Source organism: Brachycentrus maculatus, unplaced genomic scaffold (genome assembly GCF_059751285.1).
Source record: "Brachycentrus maculatus isolate JH-2025_06_01 unplaced genomic scaffold, ASM5975128v1 h1tg000096l, whole genome shotgun sequence".
NCBI classification, from domain to species: Eukaryota; Metazoa; Arthropoda; class Insecta; order Trichoptera; family Brachycentridae; genus Brachycentrus; species Brachycentrus maculatus.
In genome coordinates, this window is record NW_028280850.1 from 873,016 (window position 1) to 898,069 (window position 25,054).

The following is a 25,054-nucleotide window of genomic DNA, read 5'->3' on the forward strand; positions in this document are numbered from 1 at the left end:
TCTCCCTCCCTAAACACAAGCAGTGCGCTTGAAAGAGATAACTCGTTACTAAATTATTGTATCGTCAAATGTTAGTCTAATTTTGACTTATGTTATAAATTTAACACAATAAATAAAAAATAAAAAATCTGTAAAATGTTGAATATTAATATTAAAAGATTTTTTTAATTGTGGGATACTATATATTTCAGTTATTATGGTTTTCCCAATGACAGAATAAAATGCTTTATCTGGAGCTTTATCACTTTTTAAAAAGAGACTGGAATAGAAATGTTTGTAAATAGAAATATGTATTATTTTACATTTTATCTTTTTAATATATATGTAACGGAATTTCAAATTTTTGGGCATTAATTTAAAAAAATCCATAAAAAATCCATACATTTTACATTCCTCCATTATTTAGATAAAAAGTATTATGAAGTTAATGATGTTAATAATTTACAGGATGAGATTTTAAAATCATCATTTTAATGCCTCTAATCTTTTAATATTTTTCAGGCCAGACACTAAATAATTAAAGATATGTTTAAATGTAGTATAAATTTAAGATACTTACTTTCAGTAAAACTATAAAAGGCTTTGAATCCTCTAATGTAACGAGAAGAATATATCCCCCTAAACTCCAGCATCATACGAGGTCCATTGGACATGATTGGTCTTGGTAAGTTGGTTCCACAAAAGGAATCAATTTTCTCCATTCTTCCATCAATATGCACAAATGCTTGTAATGCATCAATGCTATCACATCTGGAAATAATGAATTGGATATAAATTAGGATGCATTAGGTACATTCAAATTCGTAAATTTTTACACAAATAAATAAAAAATTGTTCAGTGAAATTAATATTGATTGAGAGTTTTTAAAAAAAATTATCTATTCATTCTTTGTATATGTTCCTAGGAAATATATTTATATCATGTTGATAAAAAAATTACTTTCTATTTCTAATTTAAAATAATACAAGTAATAATATGTGATAATTTAATTAGGAAATTAAAAAATAGCTCAAATCCATTAAAGTACACTCTTAGAGCCATATAAAACTGTACACTTTTTGAATGCGTTACCGTTTTTTCCAATTTTATTTGGATGGATAGTTTAAAGTTTTAGAGTCTAGGATAGCCAAGATTATCTGGTAAAAGTCTTAGGTATCCGGTAATAAAAATCTATTTAAAAACATACAATACAGTAGAGTTTTTTCTTGTCATCTTAGAATCTAAGCATATACGCAGTATTTGCTCATTAGGAATATTGGATTTAACTAAAAAGATTTTCACATTATTTACAAAAAACAGTAATTTCATTAATTATCATAAATTTAAGCAAGTTGGTTTGTTCAAATACCATATGCCATACCGATTATATGTCTTTTATTCTTTGTTATTATAAGATTAGTAGGTACCAATTTATTATAATATTTTAATGTTAATTTTTTGCTTAAATAATAAAATCACATGCTTTTGAATTTAAAAAAAATTTACTTATAGTTTTCAAGCATTCTGAATCAATTAATATTTATTACAGTTAATAAGTTCAATGATTTTTTCATACTCTTTGGAATCATCTGTTGGGTGGTAGAGGTTGAAGTCTTGAAAGGTAATCTGTATTCTTTCTTTCCCTCTACCCTGGAAGTCGTATCTACAGTGCGACCGAGCAGGGTACGGAGAAGGGTAATGTGGTGATGTCAGGGTCCCGTTCTTACTAGTATCGCTGTTGAAAACTGCGTCACAACTGGAAGCTGAAAAAAAGTTTATAAATACTTTAATAAACTATACATATTACCAAATACTTTATCTTTGCTTTTAAAATTCCTTTTCTGGCGTAAATGGTGCAAAGGGCAGCGCATCAATCTAATCATTGACTTTATTGTTAATTATGTGAAGCCAGGATGATAAGTCCTGAGCTTCGGATTCTTGGATATAGGAGTGGAATATCTTCGATGCGATGCAGATGGTGAAAATGTAATAAAGTAGCTCAGGATGAAGGGGATACTGCTATTTGTGAAAGGAAATAAAAATAAAAGAGGAGGAATAATAAGTACCTACTATAGAATTGTTCACTCACTCACTCAGGGTTGCATGCCTTTACCCACACTAGATTTTGTAAATTTAATACTTCTAATACAAACAGTATATGTTCATTGAGCAAAAATATTAAATAATTGCAAAAATACCAAGGTAAGTATGTTCAAAAGATGAAAAGAAAAACTTAATACTAACTGAGTAGGTAAGTTGATACAAAAAAAAGAAAAACTAATTTTAGCCACCCAAAATTCATAAATTGTTTGTATTCACATTTTTTCAGCTCCGGCTAAAATCGTTCTACAGATAAGTTTGTGGAAGTAAGTACCTATGTATTTTTGCAGATAGGTACCTAAATTGATTTTTCACTACATTACTTCTGCGCACGCGCAAATTTGAAAAATCTGACGTCAGAGGCATTTGACAGCATTGCTGTCAGGTGTGTGCCTGTCAAAATTAAGTTTTTGTGTTGATTTTCCTGTAATGGGGGTTATGTTTTGATGTACATTTGTTTAATCGTATAGATTTGTAAATTTATTGATCGATAAAAAATGGGGGATGCAGACGGTCAGGAAGACCTTCCATTTTATGTGGATATAGCGAAAGGCGGTCGCGCAAACTGCAAAGGGTGCAAACAGAAATGTCCAGATAAGGAGTTGAGGATCGCTAAATTAGTCGCCAGTCCATACGGCGAAGGAAAGAAAATGAAATCTTGGTATCACGTGGATTGTTTGATGACAGCATTTTTAAAACAACGGCCCACGACCAAACGGATCGACAGCCCGGATGATATTGGAAACTGGGAAAACATTCCGGAATCTGATCAAGAATTAATATTGGAAAAAGTGAAAGAAACCGAAGAGTTGTTTCACAAAAAGTACGGAAGCAAGCCTACACCGAAGAAAAAAACGCCCCAAAAGAATGTAAACACAACAAATCCTCCAACAAATGGAAGTGATTCAGATCAAGGTGTACAGCATCAATCCCCGAAGAAGACTTGTTCGAATGTTCTTGTGGACCATAAAGATAATTCGTTCAGAGAATTCAGGAGGATTTGTGCCGAGGTCACTAACCAGGATGCCTATACGGCCAAAACTGCGGTTATACAACAATTTTTTTCTGAAGGTACGGATGGAAAAGGGTTCAAGAGTGACATCACTCTCTGGTGTCGACTGCTACTTCCCGGAGCTATTAAAAGGGTATACAATCTAAAAAGTAAGCAGCTGGTGAAGCTCTTCTCGGCAATATTGCAAATAGATCACGACGACATGCTGACAGATTTAGAAAATGGGGATGTAGCGGAAACGATTAGAATATTCTTCGAATCGTCCAACGCTTACAAACCGGCTAATAAAAGCGTACTCACATTAAACGATGTGGATTCATTCTTAGATAAACTCTCCACTATGACCAAAGAAGAAGAGCAAATTTATCATTTTAAATCTATAATCAAGCAGTGCACTTCTAATGATATGAAAATGATCATACGGCTCGTAAAAGGCGATCTCAGAATCAATTCCGGCCCTAAACATATACTGGAAGCCGTGCATCCTGATGCGTATACAATCTTCCAGTCTTCGAGAGATATCGATGCGGTCATAAGTCGAGTCAAGAATCTGGCCGAGAAGGCTGGTAACTCGAGTCCCGTGAAGAACTCGCTTAAAGCGAATGTCGTGTTAATGACGCCGGTTTTGCCTATGCTGGCGGAAGCCTGTAAATCTGTCGAAATGGCCATGAAAAAATGTCCGAACGGAATGTATTCCGAGATAAAATACGACGGGGAAAGAGTGCAGCTGCATAAAAAAGGGTCGGAATTCAAATATTTCTCCCGATCTTTAAAACCTGTCATGCCGCACAAGATTAACAGGTTCAAGGACTTTATTCCCAAGGCTTTTCCTCACGCTAAAGACCTCATCCTGGACGCTGAAGTTTTGATGGTAGACACCGCAACGGGAAAACCTCTACCATTCGGATCTCTGGGCGTTCACAAGAAAACTGAATTTAAGGATGCCGAAGTTTGTTTGTTTGTATTCGATTGTATCTATTATAATGGAGAGATTCTGATTGACAAGCCGGTGAGGGTCAGACGAAAGATTTTAGAAGATAATATGATCGAAATTAAAAATCACGTCATGTTTTCTGAAATGGAACTTATCAGAAAGCCAAGCGATCTCGCTAACATGATTGCTAAGGTAACAAACCAATTATTTTTTACATACTTTTATTACATACGTAACGTAACTTTGGATGATATTTATTAACCAAACTTGAACTTCATAAATTCTATTCCCAAGAGGGTTTAAATATATATATATATATGTGATGTTATAACAATGTATGATACATGGTCGAATGGTGAATGAAAGAAGAAATGCAAGGCTGAGGTAAGCATATTATTGAAAGTGTAATATTGATAAAATTAAGAAAGGTGTGTTGAAATGGTCTGGAATGTGGAATGAATGAGAGAGGAAAGGACGGTTTAACAGATTTATGAGACGAATGTAGTAGGAAACAATAGCAGAGAAATATTGAGAAATTTTAGCATGACCAAGTATTTCAAATACTTGTGCCTGATCAGATCAAAAGTCACAATAATCGGTGCATGAGGAGATGCATGTATGTGAAAGAGGCGAAGATTGTTTTGCAAAGGCAGAGTGGTTTGGCATCTATTCTGTCTGCCTACCCCTGCGGGAAAGCGGCTATCAGAATCAAAATTAACATAGGAAAGAAATCCAACATGAGTGCTTGAACAATTGATGCAATTTTGATGTTTGATAATAGTCAGAATGGTGTATGTGTATAAAGTGATCACTTGAACCACCCAAATGCCAGGTCGTAAGCTTTGGAATGCTCAGAGACTTTTATAATATGATAAGGAATTGTGATAAAAAGATTTTATGTAATTTTTGACATTTTGACAAAAGCAAAAGTGCTTTTTTATTTACGGATGATTTTTTCAAGGTTCTGAAATTAGGGCTCGAAGGATTGGTCCTTAAAGATCTTGAATCAAAGTACGATCCTGGAAAAAGACACTGGCTTAAAGTGAAAAAGGATTATCTGTTTGGAGGTGCAATGGCCGACAGCGCTGATCTCGTTGTACTAGGAGCTTGGTTTGGTGAGTCAATCTTTTTAGCTTATTTTTAAAAGAAATGCTGAACGTTTATAGATTATTACCAATCAAAACATAATCAATCCGTTTTATTTTTCTTCTTGGTGTAGGCCTTGTAGCCAATTTAAAGAGGATGGCTCTTGCAATGTCGATTCCCAGCTATCAATCCATCTCTTTGGTGGTCTGCCCGGAAGCTGTCTATCTTGCGGTTGGCTGTGCAGTGCAATGTGGGGGGAGTCTGGATGGTTCCATTCTCCTTACATGCATATACCATTGTCTTTTTCTTTGCCTTACCAACCTAATGACATTTTCGATCTTGTATATTTCCCTTATCCTGGTGTTCCTTATTCTATATTGTAGACGCTTGCCAAATATGCTTCTTAGAGTCATAATTTCTGACAGTCAAAGCGCGTTTTTTGTTACTGCGGTGCCATCATGACATGGGATCGAATAGTATATGATCTATACCTGTTTATGTAAGTATATTGTTGATGTGAAAACTTTTGTGGTAATCTCTCTTAATAAATAATAAATGTTTGATAACATTTTGACAAATTATTATGGTGATATTGTATTTATTTCTTCGATATAAGCTTATCTCTTATCTCAGTAATTTTTATGAATGTATACGACTTTATGAATTTGGATTACAGTCCTGTAAAAATTATTGATGTTTTTGATGTTCATGATTCGATTTTCCATTTTATTATTCACAATTTAATTCCTATTTTCTTGGACAATACTAAACATCACAAATCTGTTTTTTAATTTTTTATTATTTTTATTTTTAAAACTTTTAATATAGCAAGAAAAAAAAACAGCAACAACAAAGACGTCATTATGATGTCATGGTTTCCTAAACCTGCCTATGAGAAAATTAGAATGAACTTTTCCAACAACCTAAATCACGCATAGAAGTATTGTGACCGGTGCCATGACATAGTTGGGTAGACGCTCGAATGCGAAACTGGCATCATGGGTTCGATTCCCGTCAATTAAAAAAAAAATCAAGAAAGATTTATTTTCAATTGGTCTGGGTGTTTTGATACGTTTTTCACATTTACTTTCCCTATCCTTACTATCATGTCTGCAACAAATCTCTAAAAATAGGAAACTTTGTGGTTTTTATTTTTATTTTTAATTTTTATATTTTTATAAAAAATAATTGCCAATAATGGCAAAGCACCCAAAATTGAGTGATACATGCCATACTAATGATTTTACTTAAACATTTTTTTTAATGATTTTACTTGAAGATACTTAAACGTTTTTGCCATACTTTTTAAAATGTTCTTTGACCGCACTGTTATTCCTTAATTGATTTTTTCTAAATCAGTTTACTTTTTTTCAGGTACTGGCAAAAAAGGTGGCATGCTATCGGTCTTCTTGATGGGGTGTTATGATAATGACCGGGACAGGTGGGTCACGGTGACCAAGGTACACACGGGGCACGATGACAAGTCTCTGGAAGATCTTCAGGACCCGTTGAGAGATGGGATGATCAAGATATCCAGAGATAGTAACAGAATCCCACATTGGTTACACTGTACCAACACAATGGTTCCCGACTTCGTAGCCAGAGATCCCAAAAAGCAACCTGTTTGGGAGATTACAGGTTCGTAAAGGGTTTTAAATCTTGATCCCTTCGTCAAAGTGATTGTGGATGAATGAATACATAACCGTCAACTTGAAAATGAAAAAGATACATAACTATCATCGCCAGTCGTGATTTTTTTAAATTTATGTTAATTTTTTAAACTAACTACTCTCATCACAGTCTTCCGTAGGGATTGACAGCGAGAATATAATGCTACTCCACTCTGTCTTTTTGCTAACATTTTTTGCCTCTTCCACATTCATATATCTCCTCAAATAAACTCATCGATTATTCCGACTCCTGACTGTCCATGCCCAAGTATATTAATTACTTGATCATCCTGATAGATCCAGGATTTAAAAAAAATATAAAGCATATATTTTTTTTCAATTCAAACACTTTTCCGCACCCCAATGGTGCATAGGGCACTGCATTATACACACAGTGTTATCTTGATCGTTAACACACGAAGGAAAGGTGATCAGCCCTCCGCTTCAGGTACCAGTCCAGGGTAATATTGAATAAATATTAGAGTGAAAAAATTACTTATATTTATTTGACCCCCCCCCTGGGAATCGAACCCAGGACCTCCAGAACGGTAGCCGAGCGTGCTGACCATTACACTACGGAGGCGGTATATTTTTAGTACAAAGCAATAAAAAACATATTTCTATAGACTCCAACAGCCAAATTTTTACATTCAACAATGCATAGTTTTGCAATGGTTTTTTGGATGTCTGTATTGCTCTGTCTCATTGTCATGAGAGAATTTTTGAATTGTATTTTTAGCTTTTTAATCTGAGAGAATACTGGATTTGCGAGGTGTCAGAATACTTTTTATAATAAATAATTATTAATTTTGCTTTTTATTCAAGGTACGGAAATAACGCAGGCCAAAATCCACACTGCCGATGGAATTTCTATACGATTTCCGCGAGTAACAAGAATACGAGATGATAAGTCTTGGAACACAGCCACGAATCTAGCGGAACTCAAGTTGTTGTATAAAAACTCCAAGGAGCACACGGACGTTTCTTTACTTAACAATTTGGCTGCCCAAAGTGATATTGCTGAACAGGGAGAGTCTTCCACAGCTACAAAGGTTAAAGTCAAAAAAGAACCCAGTGATAATGGTAATATACAGAAAATCGATGATCTTTTCAAAAACATGAAGAATAAAAATACACCGATTAAAAAGGAAGTCATAGAGGATGATATGGAAGTGAATAGCGTAAGAAACTTTAAAAGACGAAACTCTGATGAAGAAAATGATGATGAACTACCTAAGAAGAAAAAGAATTCTATTAAAAAGGAATTATTCGAAGTGAAAGAGGAGAGCAGTGATTCTGAATCTTCTTCTACTCAATCTTTTCCTTCAAAACCTTTGCCGAACATTTTCAAGAACTGTATTCTGCAATTTTACATTGATAACGATAAAACTAAAATCAGCGACGTTTTGTTAAAAGAATATTCGCGGCATTGGATCGCTTTTGGCGGTAAACTGGACCAAAGTGGGAGTTGCACGTCCACGCATGTTGTACATTTTAATCCCGAGATAGGAATACGAGACTTGAATAAAAGTAAAATTAATTTCCCTAAAAGTGCTCGCCATGTTACAATAAAATGGTTACAATCCTGTATAGAGTCTAAAAAGATTCAGTTAACTTCAACTTATAGTGTTTTGTTGCGAAACAAAGTCCATGGGTGATATTAAAATGTTGAATTTTTTTATTTATTTTCGACAAGCAACATTCTATGGAATTTATTTACAAATGAATTATGAATTTCATTGCTTTTTATTTATTTATTTATGAGTACACTATTGAAGTATTAGGCCGTTAAACTTGGTGATTAGCATTTAAAAATATTAACTGTTTTCGCTTGACTTTAGCTGTTATGGTCGTAAGACTATACAGTTAACTTTTGCGAATCCCTGTGATTTTTATTACCTGCCCTATATACAAACGTACACAATACGTCTACTATATTATTGCCTGAACGCAACAAGCTTTATCCCGTACGTTCAGGCACAAAAAGTATACATGCAAACACAGAAATATTTGTGATATGTCAACTTGTTCCTACTCGCTTTACGCATGCGAATACGTCATATGGCGCATTTAGTATTTCAAGGTCAGTCGAAGTTAACCGATGTGTTCATGTTTTTCGTCTCTTCCATGCAAGCTAAGTCACTAGTCAATGGTACTCTTAAGTTCCATAATAAAAATATTCAATTCAATATTATAACAAAAAATTATCTGGCGGCATCTTATGTTGAGAACCTATGACTTATAAAAGGGTTATAAATGAGTATTGTTTAAAAAAAAATATCTGGTACATTGTAAATAAGTGTGTTATTGAGAAATCAAAAAAAAAAAGAAAAATCCTGATGATTTTTTACCAACTTATTGAATAAAAACCAAAAGGCAGGGTAGCTAATTTTAGTATATGGGTTTATGCACTTTCAAATTTAGCAGGGAAAATATTGATTTGTACTCTTAGTTTTTTATTTGTATATTTTTTTAATGTACATAATATCATCATTGTTTTTTTAAATTAACAAAACCAAGTAATCGCTTTAATATTCGATAAATAAAAAAATAAATCTACCTCATCACATCAAATGAATTATGAAATATTATTACTATATATCATAGTAATTTGATAAGTTTATTGTAATTTTATAACAGTGCGTGAGTATTATTTTCCTAAATTATTTATACAAAAATAAACCTGTTGTATTGTAGAAGGTTATCTAGGTTAAGAAAATTATCTACATTAATAAATTTTAATTTTATTTTTATCAATTTTAAATGAACTTATTTGATAACACTTTATTAATTATGGCATTTTTTGTTTTAATCAATGCAATTTAAACTGTGAGAATATTTTTTACACATGTTATGATTATACAAAAATGTACAAAAACTGTTATGGATTGCTTAAAATAAAACGAAAAAATACTTTTTGTTATTTTCTTTTCAGTTTTCATTACCTATACATATAATGTTTATGTATTAATTTTAAATCAAACACAGATTTTTTGAGTCTACTAAGTTGTATTTTATTAACAAAAACACATAAAAAATCATATTGTGACAATTGTTTCGCCTTGTTAGGGCATTATCAAACGAATGTGAAGATCAAATGGACTACGGTCCTTATGTAGCTATACAATTCTAAGTGACAGTTTTAACACGTGCAGCAATAATTTATGGGAGACAACAGTAGCTTAGAATTGTATAGCTACACTTAGAATTGTATAGCTACATAAGGACCATAGTCCATTTGATCTTCACATTCGTTTGATAATGCCCTAACAAGGCGAAACAATTGTCACAATATAATTTTTTATGTGTTTTTGTTATAAAATATAACTTAGTAGACTCAAAAAATCTGTGTTTGATTTAAAATTTATACATAAATCAAAATGGAGTTCTACAAATTAAACGCCAAATCAATAAATAAATATATATATAATATTTGGTCATATTTCCCTGATATAATAATCCTTCAAAAGCAGGGTGCGTATAAATAGTGTTATTTGGGATTTAAATTATATGAAAAAGGTTGACATTTCCATCTTTATAAAGACAGTGGTCAAGAGGAAGGATGTTATTGAAATTGTCATTAATTTAAATAAAACATTATTCTTTATCAGAAATTGTGAAAAAAATTATCACAATCAAAAAATATTTTAAATATTAAAATCAAAAGCTGACTTTTAGGGTCTACTAAGTTGTACATTTTATTAAAAAAAAACATAAAAAAATAGTGACCATTATTTCGCATTGTTAGGTCATTATTAAATTTTTAAATTAATATTTTGAAAATGCTCTAACAAGGCAAAACAATTGTCACAAATTTATTTTTATGTAAAAAAAAACAACTAAGTATACCCAAAAATCAGTGTTTAATATAAATATTTCAAAATAAATTAAATTAATTATAAACATATTAATCTAAAAATGAAAAATTTAAAATAAAAACAAATTATATTACCAACAAACATGTACAATAAATAATAAGTGTAAGTCCCTCTCCAAGCACAAGAGCTTAGTCTCTTTATTGGAGAGAAGATTCTGAAGATTCTAAGATTGTAAAATCTGATATCTAGTAAATGAAAAATATAAAAAAAAAACTTTTGTTACTATGGTTTCTAGTTGAATACCACTTTAATTTATCAGAAGGGAAGCAAGATGAAAGCGGATTACTTTTAACACAAATTTATTCAGTTCTATCAAATTACAATCAAGAAAATACTCAAGAATAATCGCGTGATTCTAATATGAGAACAGTTGAAGTACGTGTCAATCCGAGGACGGGCGGCGACGAAGTGTGACGGGCTCGTTTCCGTTCGTTGCGGGCCTCGTGTAGGGAGCTCGCTATTTCACTCGATTTGAGTTGCCATAGTCGATGTGTGGGTTGCCACATTACTATATTAAATGATAAAAAAAACATTGATCCCCTATAACGTTCCCTCCGATAACGCGGTACCGTACAACAGGGTTACTTGAACATTGATGTGTTACTTAAGCCCAGTACAAAAAAAAATATATATCTGTATTTGGTCTACAATAATGAACGTATCGTGACAATAAGTGTCACCTGTCAGGAAAATAATCAATCATGTCGACACGTTCATTATTGTAGACCAAATACAGATATAAATTTTTTTTTTTGTACTGGGCTCAAGTAACACATCAAAGTTCAAGTAGCCCCGTTTTACGGTACCTATCTCGACGTTATAGGGGAGTTCGTTGTACACGAGCACCTGGAAAATCTTTCCACGCTCGCCTGATTCTTCTTTATTATTTTCATATTTCCCGAAAATGCTTTCTTTGATGCGTAAAGAGAAACAATTTTCTTTTTATGACGGCGTGATGTATGAGCGATGTACGTGTTCGTATGCGGGCAGGGCCATCTTTCATACGCATTATTTTATTTCATTTTCAACCATTTCCAGGTATTTCGAAAAACGCGACGCTTAAAATAAGAGAAGAGAAACACATATTCGGATGCCGTTACTCTCTAATTTGGGAAAATATTCCGTAATGTGAAAATAATGATTTCTTGCGGATATTACACTTTCTTAATACGTATTTGCTGTGATCATTTAAAACATTTTGAGTGTGTCCAAATACTTGTTCACAAAATCTGGATTATCTCCAATTACAGGAGTTATTTTCATATTATTTTTTGACATCTCATCAAAGATGAAGAAGAATATGGAAGTCTGGGCATTTACGTAATATAAGAATTTCTGCTTAATAAAAAGCTTCTTTACATCTCACCAATAGATGTCTCTAGTGAAGTTCTAGTGATTCAAGAACAAGGTTTCTAAATTGGTTCATATATATAGAACTTCCAAGAATTTGAGTAGTGTGGTTGTCAATAATGGGTAGAATTGGTGAATGTTACACGTGTGTAAAGTGATCACTTAAACCAGCCTATGACGGTCGTCAGCCCCGTAAATGCCCAGACTTCCATATTCTTCTTCATCTTTGATGAGATGTCAAAAAATAATGTGATCATTTAACACTCATTAAGTACGTCGACATTGATATCGCAGTATCCCTCATTTCGTCTAATTTGTCTTTGAATTGGCCTTTGATATTTCTCCTTTCCCCTTTTCCTCCCTCCCATTCCTCTTCCAGGTATTTTTAGATATGAGATTTTTTGGGAAAAGATGATGAAAGTAGACTGAATGCAGTCGAAATGCGATCCCTCAGACGAATGTTGGACAAATAGATGTTCAAATAGTAAAATAAGGGAAGATTGCATTTTTTTACATGCTCTTATTAAATACATAATTTAACCTTGATAAATATTTATCATCCAAGGCTAAAATAAATATACTCAATTCCCATGAAAGTTAAAATAAAAAGTATATGTGATTTTATTAACGATGTATGATATATGGTTAAAAGGTGAAATACGGAAACAATACAAAGCTGAGGTATGTATGAGATGTATGAATGTAGTAGGGGCGAATAATGTTCGCTAAGACAGTGGTGTGGCGTTCTATTCTCTTTGCCTACCCCTGCGGGAAGCGGAGTAATGGTTAGTTAGTTAGTTTTTAAATTTTAGAATAGGAACAGTACAAGTATTTGTTTTGTACTATAATTTGATGTAACTATTAAACTCTGTTAAATTCCCAAATAAAATAATTTGGAAAAACTGTCGAAAATTTTGTGGTTTTCCATTGTCTTTCCTTGCGCTATTGTGGTTTATTTAAATTTTATGAGAGCAATACTTTTTGTAATGCTCGTTAGGTTATTTTTTTCAATTAATCATTTACCGGGAATATTCGAGTTGGCGAGAAGTCATTAAAAATATATTAGGGAGAAAAATTATTTTAAATCACCTTAATTTGGTTTTAAGGGTTGTGTTTGTAAATTGGCTTAGCTGGCTATATAATTATCACCGATGAGATGAAGTGCTTGTTAATTTCGGGATATTTAGATTTTAGAAAGTTTTCGACGAACTGATATTAAAATAATTATGTTTATAATTTGTGAAACCTGTTAAAGTTATTTTACGAAATTTGTGTAAGGAAAGATTTGATTAAAAATATATCGCTCACTCCTTTCAAGAACGTCATAAATAAAAAAATGTCAATTTTCAGTTGTGCATGTTTTCGGAATGCACAGAAAATGTACTATATCCCAGCAAAAGAGGCATATTTTTAACTTAATATTTACCCGCTACAGGGCAGAAAATGTTGTTTTTGCATTTTGAAGAAAAGGTATTGTTTAATTTTTTTAACAAATATATTAAATATTTTTCAAATGGAGAAAAAACCTTCAGATTTTACCTAAAAAGATCTGTTCACAGTAAAAAGTTCAATAATAGGCTTGATATCTATTTTTAATACACTGCGTTATATTTTAAAACATTAAAATCGTTCTCCTGAAAAATCGAGTATTTTGATTTATGACGTTCTTGAAAGGAGTGAGCGATATGAGAAAGTACTTAAATCTAATACAGGTAAATATAAATCTCATATTTCTTTTTTGACATCTCATCAAAGATGAAGAATAATATGGAAGTCTGGGCATTTACGGGGTTGACGACCGTCATAGGCTGGTTTAAGTGATCACTTTACACTCGTGTAACATTCACCAATTGTACCCATTATTGACAATAACACTACTTAAATTCTTGGAAGTTATATATATGAACCAATTTAGAAACCTTGTTCTCGAATCACTAGAACTTCACTAGAGACATCTATTGGTGAGATGTAAAGAAACTTTACTAAGCAGAAACTCTTATATTTGTATGTGAGGTCCGAATCCTGGATTAAAAAACAAACAAAAAAAACAAAAAAAAAAATTGAAAATAACTCCTGTAGTTGGAGTTAATCCAGATTTTGTGAACAAGCATTTGGACACACTCAAAATGTTGTAAATATAAATGTAACTAAGTAATTAGTTTCACATACAATAATCATCACACTGATTCCTGCAGGGATGGGCAGAGAGGATAGAATGTCACATCACGCTGTTTTTGCAAGCATTCTTCGCCTTTTTACATCCATGCATCTCCTCATACATTGGAGAATGAAACAACATTTCGAAAAAAAAGCGTACAAAAAATTAAAAAAAAAACAGAAACGTCATGATGATCATTCCAATTATCAATATAATTTCTATCTGAAACCGGACCGTTACGCAAGTTATATGAGATAGAAAAATAAATATATATATATAATTCTCAAAAAGTATTCCAAATTCTGCAACTTTCTTATTGAACGTTGCCCAGACGACCTTTCGAGGATTTGAAGAGATTACCGAAGCCAAAAATGACCACTGTAATATATAACTTGTCCTGGAAATTAAATGCTATTGTAAATCATATAATTTATTGGAATTGGAAATATCTCCTATCAAAGTATCCCCAATTAACCTCTATCAAATGTTTACAAAGGATATGATAATTTCCTTGCGTAACCGCCAAATCCTTAAAGCACCAGTAAACATTAATATGTGTATGCAATCCTCGGTGCCCTAACCATCGTGCTATTCTCATTTTCCTGATTATTTTTCCTTAATTTATTATTTTTTTCAATGCAAGACTGACATGAGCATCATCGATAAAATTAAGAAAGGTGTGTTGAAATGGTCTGGACACGAATAAATAACAAATGAGAGAAGAAAAAACGGTCAAACAAATTATGTTAATGTAGTTGGATAAAGGAGGAGAGGAAATCCGAGAGAAACTTGGCATGATTAAGTATTTAAAAATTTATTAAATTTAAAAAAAAAAGTATTTTATATATATGAAAATGGACTGGTCAGGAGTCAGAAGTTGGCATATGAAGAAGGCTGAATGTAGTCGAAATGCGATCACTTTTGATGAATGTGCGGCAAAACGGTATATGCTAGGTGTTTGGATGGTGAAATAAGGAAAGAATAGAAAGGTGAGCTAAGCATTATCAATAAAGTAAAAAAAATATGCTTTATAAGAGTGGAGTGGCATTATATTATCTCTGCCTACTACTGCAAGAAGTGGCTTGATGGTTAGTTAGTTAGTACAAAAATCTCTTATTCTAAATTAAAAGCAGTTTGCGCAATGAAGCAGAAATTTTCGCATGAAAAAATTAACGCGTTTTCGGTGTGAGCCATTTTTTGAGCAGCGCGTAAATATTGAATGGGGGTCTAGATAAAACGAGAGTAAATAATTGAAAGGCCAGAATGGGAGATGACGCCACGGCCTGCGCTGACCGGATGGCAGGAAGTGCCATATCCGGCCGCCGTAATGCTCTTATTTCCGGTCGCCCCCGGGGACCCCCCGCGGCGAGCGTTTCAGGAAACTACCCTTACGAAAATAAAACTTGGGAATTTTGCGATTGTTCAAATGATCCGAATTGGGGAATATTATCTTTTGTGTTTTTTGCAGAGAGATGTAACGGTATTGATTGGTTGTAATTCGGTGTGTAAGGGCGTAGATATTTTATTTCCTAGATGCCGGATATTTTTTATTTGAAAAATAAACTTTTTGATTTATTTCTTTTCAACATTTTGAGTGTGTCCAAATACTTTTTCACAGATCTGGATAATCTCCACTTAGGAGCTATTTTAATTTTTTTTACATCTTAGCATAGATGGAGGAGAATAAAAAGAAGTATGGATATATATATATATATATATATATATATATATATATATATATATATATATATATATATATATATATATATATATATATATATATATATATATATATATATATATATGTATATATATATATATATATATATATATGTATATATATATATATATATATATATATATATATATATATATATATATATATATATATATATATATATATATATATATATATATATATATATATATATATATATATATATATATATATATATATATATATATATATATATATAATATGTTCATAAAGCGTAGATAAGAAAGAAAGGAACCTTATGTCAATGAATTCTTTGTGCAGTTAAATTAACTAAATAAAGCTAAATAAATTATAATATGAAAAAATGTATGCTTATAAAATATAATAAATTAACAAATATTTATTTTTTTCCACATAAATTTTATTTGACCAGTGGCCGGGTTTCGTCGTATCCGATATTATCAGACTGGTGATGTTGTCGGTCCCAGTCTGATGCCCATGTCGATCACGATGAAACCCGGTCGCTGGTCAAATGAAATTTATGTGAAAAAACTATGCAGTTGTTATTTTATTGTATAAAATGCAGTCCCACCGAGAAATATCGGTACAAAACTAAAATATGAAAATACTTTTACACAACCCTAATAAACCTTTCATAATTAGTAGAATAATTAACTAAAACGTTGATAATCTACACAATGTCGTCATAAATACAGGGGGTGCCACGAGATAGTTTTATTATTTGAAGATATTATGAACGAGGCGTGTTTTTAATTTGGCATCGTATGTGCACATGAGAAATACCCGTAAAAATAATTTTATAAGCCAAAATATAATTTTCCTTGATAAAACACGCCCTTTTGTACTTATGAGGTATGTAAGGGTGTGTCAGGAAGTACGAAGTGGGACATTATTGCAGTACAATGATGTAAAATATATGTTTAAGACCACTTTGGAATTTATTATTGTAAATACGACTAGTTTCGAGAACTGCAGATGTTCTCGAATCTAGTCGTGTTTACATATCGGTAGTGTAAAGGCAAAGGGGTATATCTGTCAAATTTTTCATTTTCTAAGTTTATTCCACAAAATGTGTAAAATAGTATATTCCATAATCTGGCAAAAGGATAAAGCTGTAGTTGTAATATCTTAGGTTTATTAAGATATGTACATTTAAAAATACATAAAACAAATGAGTATTTTAATTAAATTAAACACTTGAATAATCCACTGAATTGAGTTTTATTTTTATTTATGACTAGTTTCAAAAACGACAATTATTTTCATCTTCTAGTACAAATTAAAACTTAAACTGTTTTAATTTGTACCAGAAGATGAAAACAATTGTCGTTTTCGAAACTAGTCGTAAATAAAAATAAAACTCATTATTTACGACTAGTTTATGCAGTGGATTATTCAAGTGTTAAATTTAATTAAAATAATCATGTCATTCCACAAAGTTAATGCCGAATCAATAAATAATAAAACAAATGAGTTTTTTAATTTCACAAGTTTGTTTTTGCTCTCCTGTAAAATTTGGTCTGAGACAGATATACCCCTTTGCCTTTACACTACCGATATATGAACTCAAAAGTGGTCTTATCTAAGTGATTTATTTTTATATTTAAGTCATATTAATCCATAGTTAAGGACAAATAAAAAAAATTGTAAATTATACACAATAAAAATATATTTTCTCATTTCAGTCATTTCCGCGAGTTAAAGTGTAAAAATATAATTTAAAATATAATATTACCCCTTATAAAATTTCCAACGATAAAGGGGTTCCTATGTCAACGTTGTAGGGGGTTAACGTTGCTCGTATTATATATTCTGTTAAAAAATCTGTCATGATAGTTTAACCTAATAAAAATTTGTTCTCAAAATTATTTGCCAACTCTTATTTTAAAATTTCAAATTGGATTTTCGTAACAGAAATATATTGACGTATTAATTAACATCTTCGATTAATTTCTTTGCCTAGTTGTTAAATTGGATATTCGAGAGCCTATTTTGCAATATCACTGAAAATATTCAAAGTTATTTGCAGTATCGACGGATAGGTTTTAATGAATTAGGTCATTCTAAATATACCGTTGTGATCAATAAATAAGAAGCGATCTTGATCAGAGGCATCTTCATACTTTCCAAACTTTAAGAGATACATACTTACTTTCAGTCAAGTTCATATGATTTTTTTTACTTCTCAATAAAGATGAAGAAGAATATGGAAGTCTGTGAGTTTAAGTGTTCGCTTTATAATAAAATAATAATAAAACCCTTATCCGCACCCCAATGGTGCATAGGGCACTGCGTCATATAAACGCAGTGTTATCTTGATCGTTTACACATGAAGGAAAGGTGATCAGCCCTCCGCTTCAGGTACCAGTCCAGGGTAATATTGAATAAATATGACAGTGAAAAAATCACTAATATTTATTTTACCCCCCAAGGGGGGGTAAAATAAATATTAGATTCTCAAGAGAATCGAACCCGGGACCTCCAGAACGGTAGCCGAGCGTGCTGACCATTACACTACGGAGGCGGAAATAAGTGTACGGAGGCGGAGTTTAAGTGTTCGCTTTACACACGTGTAACATTTACCAATTCTAACAATGATTGGCAACCACACTACTCAAATTCTTGGAACTTCTATATATACTCGTATAGTTCAATTTCGAAATATAGTGCTTGAATCACTAGAATTTCACTAGAAACATTACGGTGAGATGAAAGAGGCTTTTTATTAAGCAGAAACTCTTTCATTTGCATGTGAGGTCTGAATCATGGATTATAATAACATACATGAGAAACGCTACAAAATATTCTTTTCAGTTTATTATTTTAGCTTATAATTTGACCAGTTAATTTATTTATAATATTTTGAGTGTGTCCAAATGCTTGTTCACAAATCTGGATTAGCCCCGTAACTGCCCAGACTCAAATATTATTCTTCATCCATGTTGTTATGTCAGTAAATAAATAAAAAATATGTCTTGTAATTCCTTTCAACAACGTCATATATCAAAAATCGTCAATTTTCAGTTTTGCGTGTTTTTTGAATGCCCAGAAAACATACTATATCCCAGCAATGGCAGCATATTTCTAACTTAATATTCACCCGCTACATGGCAGAAAGTATTTGCATTTTGAAGAAAAGGTATTGTTTAATTATTTTTTAAAATATACAAAATATTTTTCAAATGGAGAAAAAACATTCAGGTTTTACCTAAAAAGATCTGTTGCACAGTAAAAAGTTCAAAAAGTGGCTTAATATTTATTTTTAATACATTGTATTTTATTTTTAAACGTTCTCCTGAAAAATCATGTTTTTTTGATTTATGATGTTCTTGAAAGGAGTGAGCAATATGTCAACAAGTATTTGGACACACTCAAAATGTTGTACTTTTAGTTAAGTTCATATTATCTGCAATGCACCAAATATGTCATAAATTTAAAGAGCGCCTCAGAAGTTTATTATATCCATGAAACATGTCCAATACATTTTTCAATAGTGTCCTGATCATCAAAAGATATGACAATTGTAAACTTTAAGGCGCATTGAAAATTCATAAAGCTCTCTCTGTTATGGATGAATTTCCAATAATGTACCGAAATATTGTTTTATTGCGTAAAGTTAGGTACCTAACATTAGATTAGGTTGTTCGGGTTACAATAAATATACGTGATTCTTCACTCTAATATTTATTTCATACTACCCTGGTATCAGAAGCGCAAATTTGATCTTGTCTTAATGGAATTAATAATCAAGATAACACTGCGTCGTTGAGATACAATGTCCTATGCACCATTGAGATGCGGATAAGGGTTTGAATTTTAATGAATATATATATATATATACAATATATATATATATATATATATATATATATATATATATATATATATATATATATATATATATATATATAGATATATATATATATATATATATATATATATATATATATATATATATATATATATATATATATATATATATATATATATATATATATATATATATATATATATATGTAAATATATATATATATATATATATATATATATATATATATATATATATATATATATATATATATATATATATATATATATATATATATATATATGTATATATTTATTTACATATATGCATAAAAATTTAAACATGTATCGATATCATGTGTTATAAAACATTTTTTTAAAAATCATTATCATTATGTCCCAAAATGACTAATATATTATGTACTACAATATTTTTTTGTACAAAAACCTGAATATCATTTTGTACAGCAAAAACGTAATAAAACTTTTATGTATTTAAAATTTACAAACAACTCGTAAAATGATAACCCTGTCGGGCGAATTTCTAGTAAAAATTAACGTGTCGCGTGAAAGGTAAAAGGTAACGCTGTCGAAATTAAATTTTCACGACTTGCCAAGTAATTTAGAATGTTTTAAAATTTAGCACCCCCTTTGTTTCTCGCCCTTATCAGGTATTCATTTTTGAACACGACCCTAGAAATTTTTACCCCAAATCTGAATGTTTAACGTGGCTTCCTGAGGTCACAGATTCCGCGCACTGCTGTGCAGAGAACGGACTATAAATGATTTAATTTTTAAGTATTTTATTGATTTCATCGCAAACATTATACATAAAACATCACAAATTAAACACAATACATAAAACATTTAAAGAAACAGCTACTGAACTAGATATCAATATTTTTATGTGTTACTTAACCCCTTGTGTGATTTGCCCGAATACAATTCGGGTAGGTATTTTGCTGACAAAGTAAATTGCCCGAATCCAGTTCGGGCACATGGTACACGAAACTTTTTCAAGTGATTTGCCCCGTGCAATTTATAATGAAAAAAATTGTTTATGCAATCAAATACGACAAAGCAGAATGAAACGAAAATAACTCGACAACACCCAAGATGGGTGAGAAGCCATTAAAAAGAAGAAGAAGAAGACAATGAAACGATCTAAGTCAGATATACTCACTTCCATTATCCATTTATAAACAGCAGATTTGTGTCTGTGTGTTTGAGTTTATTTTTTTATATTATTTATAAAGTTTAGGGGCATTTTAACAATAATAATAATAATAATAATAAAACCCTTATCCGCACCCCAATAGTGCATAAGGCACTGCGACATATAAACGCAGTGTTATCTTGATCGTTTTACACATGAAGAAAAGGTGATCAGCCTTCCGCTTCAGGTACCAGTCCAAGGTAATATTGAATAAATATGACAGTGAAAAAATCACTTATATTTATTTTACCCCCCCTGGGAATCGAACCCGGATCCTCCAGAACGGTAGCCGAGCGTGCTGACCATTACACTACGGAGGCGGACATAACATAATATTTTAACAATATGTTAAGATAAATTAAAGATAAACAAAAAATAAACGATGAATGATGATAAGGGGAGTGGTATTATACAAAACAAAATAAAAAATGGTTTTAATACGTATTTAAGTATCCTTTAAAAAAAATAAACATTGTAAAATACATTAAATATATAATGTAATAACTCCTAAGTGGAGTGTATCTAACCGTAAATAATAATTTGGACACCCTCAACATATTGCAATACTAGTTATGCTCGTGTAATTGTATCCTTGATAATAATAGAAAATCAATTAATTTTAAAATTTAAATTGAACGTATTTTAATTTGAATTGTAATAAATATTCAATTCAATTCTTGGATTCTTGGCGCAGACAATCATTGTGAACTGTGAAGCTTCAAGGCAAAGTTATAAATACCCTTCAATCAAACGTCATGAAACCCGTAAAGGTTTGTAATAATAAGCTTCTCACGCGGGGGTTAAATGTACTTAGGTGCTAAAGCTTAGTTTACATGGGTAGTCTTAGCAGCAAAAACTGTTTATAAAAATACTAAAAAGAAATTGGTAATTTTAGCAGCTTAAGCCTAGTTTACATTGGTAGTTTTAGCAGCAAAAACTATTAAAGAAAAACAAGAAAATACTAAAAAGAAATTGGTAATTTTAGCAGCTTAAGCCTAGTTTACATTGGTAGTTTAAGCAGCAAAAACTAGAAAAATAAGAAAATAATAAAAAGTAATTGGTTGTTTTAGCAGGTAAAGCCTTGTAAATATTGGTTGTTTTACCGGTAGAACCCGCTAGCATATTTGTCTGTAAACTACCCTACTCTACCAATATGGCAAACATGTCTGCACGTATTTTGGCATATTTTTGTTTACTCCTGTCTTTATTTCTTCAATATCTATATATATAAAAAAAAAATAATCACAACCCTGATAAATAAAACACATTGATCTACAAACATAAAAATATTGCTGTACTTTTGTTCGAAACCTTTAATCTTTTTACATGATTTACTTATTGCTTTGAAATTTTCGTACAATACGTGTTAGTTTTCAAATGATTTAAAAATGTTTTACAGAGTATGTTTTACCTTTCACAGGTAAAAACATCCCGTTCTGACCTAGAATTAAGGTGAAAAAATAACGAGGTAACTATGTGCTTTAAATAACAATCACTTTGTGGATTTTGAATTTTGTAACCTGTTAACGATCGATATTGACTGGAAGATAATGATACAAAAAAGAAGAATACTACATATTTGTTTTTTTTTTAATGGAATAAAAGTCATTCAAAATTACTAATACTCTGAATGGTTACAATATTTACTTTCATATTCAATCGACGTTTTAAGTTGAGATGCTGCATCAATTCTAGTAACGGACCACTTTTCATACAACCACCAAATCTTTCAGTGTAAATTTGGCCTAAGGGATGAGATTGGAGTGAATAAACCTCCGGGAGTCTTGATTTTCAGACACCGAATGGTTTTTACGACTGGTATTGTGAAACCGAGATAAGGAAATGGATAATTTTGAAAATGGGAAGTCGGAAGGTACATACTCATACCATAGTTGTAATAAGCATGAAAAGGAAAGATAAAATTATATTTTTGTTACGCGCGCCCTCGATAATAAAAAATAACGAATTACCCATAATATTAACATAAAAGAATGTCATTATACAGGATATTCAGGGAAATGCTTCATTGCACAGTAAATTAAAAAATAATTTATTTTGTACATTTCTTAAAAAAAACTTTATTAAATGATAATTTATCGTGAAAAAACCGTTTTTAAGCATTTTTTGGTACTTTTTTCCAACCGGTTTTGACAAGCATCTTTAGGGATGGATATGTACTGATGCTTGTCGAAACCGGTTGGAGATAAGAATCAAGCTAAAAACAAAGATTATATTTCATTTCTTAAAAAAAAACTTGAATGTTTTCCTCAATAAATTTTCTAGTGTCAGCTTTGTTTAAAATTCATGCGTTTTGTTGGTGAAATATAAGATTTTTTTATATATAAATTATTTTAACCAGGTTGTAAATAATTTGTTGGTGGTGCCATGAATTAGAGACGTTATATTTGATCCTTTTCTAACTATTTAATGCCTTTTTAAAACTCAAAACCACCTAAAAACAGTGATGAATTGAAATATTTGTGTTTATAACAAGAGTAAAAACATTTCTTTAAAGAAATGAGGATTTAAAAAAAAAGTATATGATTGTTGTTATATATCATTAAATAGCCGTCAAGTCATTTTATAAATTAGATAAATGATTAAACAATTTGTAGAAATCATTGAAATGATTTCTAATAATCGGTTCAAATTACCTGTGAAAGCTCTAAGCTTAAGATGAAAGCTTCTTAAATTCGATCGCAATTCTCGAAAGCCATCAGCACAACATCGCCAAAGCCTTAGCAACCGTAATTCAACCTAAATCTAATCACCGTCGTTGTATTCAATGATAAAATATTTCAAGATAAGGTTTTTCATGAAAAGAGAAGGAAAAAGGCAACGCCTTCTCATTCAAAGGAACTCCATTCTCGTGAATGCATTTATTATCTTAATCGTTACCGATTTTGTTTTATATAAGGATAAATGGAGAAAAGATTTTTTTATTATATTGATTAATTTGTGATTTTCATATATTCAACTAACTCTTTTACGAACCCTATGGTGCATAGGGCACTGCATCGTTTCGACGCAGTACTTTCTTGATCGTTAAATACACGAAAAAAGGGTCACTTTTCAATCCCGCGCTTCAGGTATCGGTCCAGGGTGATATTAAATATATATTAGAGCAGTGTTCCGTAAACTTTTTCTGATCAAGGTACACATGCCCAATTAAGAAATTTCAAAGGTACTTCAAAGAAAAAAAATATTTATGGATTAATCATTAAAATATAATGCGAAAACATATATTGTGGCAACCCACACATATAATGTACATCGACTATGGCAACCCACACATCGACTATGGCAACCCACACATCGACTATGGCAACTCAAATCGAGTGACATAGCGAGCTCCCTACACGAGACCAGCAACGAACGGAAGCGAGCCCGCCACACTTCGTCGCCGCCCGTCCTCAGATCGACACGTACTTCAACTGTTCTCATATTAGAATCACGCGATTATTCTTAAGTATTTTCTTGATTGTAATTTGATAGAACTAAATAAATTTGTGTTAAAAGTAATCCGCCTTCATCTTGCTTCCCTTCTGATAAATTAAAGTGGTATTCAACTAGAAACAAAGTTGATTTAATATCTTCACAAAACTAGACTTTTTTCAGCGACACACCAACTAATCACCACGGCACACCAGTGTTCCGCGGCACACACTTTGCGGGACAATGTATTGGAGTAAAGAATCACTATAAATAAGATCCACCTCCATAGTATAATGGTCAGCACGCTCGGCTATCGTACTGGAGGTACCGGGTTCAATTCCTAGGGCTCAAATAATTATAAACGATTTATTCACTCTAATATTTATTCAATATTACCCTGGACTGGTACCTGAAGTGGAAGGCTGATCACCTTCCATGTGTTAACAGTCAAGATAACACTGCGTTTATATGATGCAGTACCCTATGCACCATTGGGTGCGGATAGGGGTTGGCAGGAGAAGAAGATAAATAAGATAATATTTAAAAGTTTTTTTTTATCAAAACAAAAAATGTCAAATCAACTCCAGACTTCTTTATTTCTGTATATGTTTCCTCCTAATATCTTTGATGAAAAATGAGATTTGATGAAAATATACAGAATTTAATTCTTTCGTTGAAAGGTGAGAGACG

At 31.5% G+C, this 25,054-nt stretch overlaps 2 protein-coding genes across 2 annotated transcripts in view; one reads left to right on the plus strand and one right to left on the minus strand.

Moving 5' to 3' along the window:
- Window positions 1-25,054, minus strand: part of Sol1 (CUB domain-containing protein Sol1) — a 243,900-nt gene that overhangs the window by 3,560 nt on the left and 215,286 nt on the right. The window contains exons 10-11 of the mRNA XM_088258466.1: window positions 1,557-1,743; window positions 560-750 (exon numbers count right to left, since the gene is read on the minus strand). Coding sequence (XP_088114592.1) covers window positions 560-750; window positions 1,557-1,743 — 378 coding nt within the window. The remainder of the gene's footprint in view (window positions 1-559; window positions 751-1,556; window positions 1,744-25,054) is intronic.
- Window positions 2,439-9,116, plus strand: DNAlig3 (DNA ligase 3). The gene is made up of 4 exons (XM_088258465.1): window positions 2,439-4,218; window positions 4,988-5,141; window positions 6,487-6,750; window positions 7,608-9,116. The coding sequence occupies exons 1-4, from the start codon at window positions 2,578-2,580 to the stop codon at window positions 8,438-8,440; spliced, it is 2,892 nt and encodes a 963-aa protein (XP_088114591.1). The 5' UTR covers window positions 2,439-2,577; the 3' UTR covers window positions 8,441-9,116.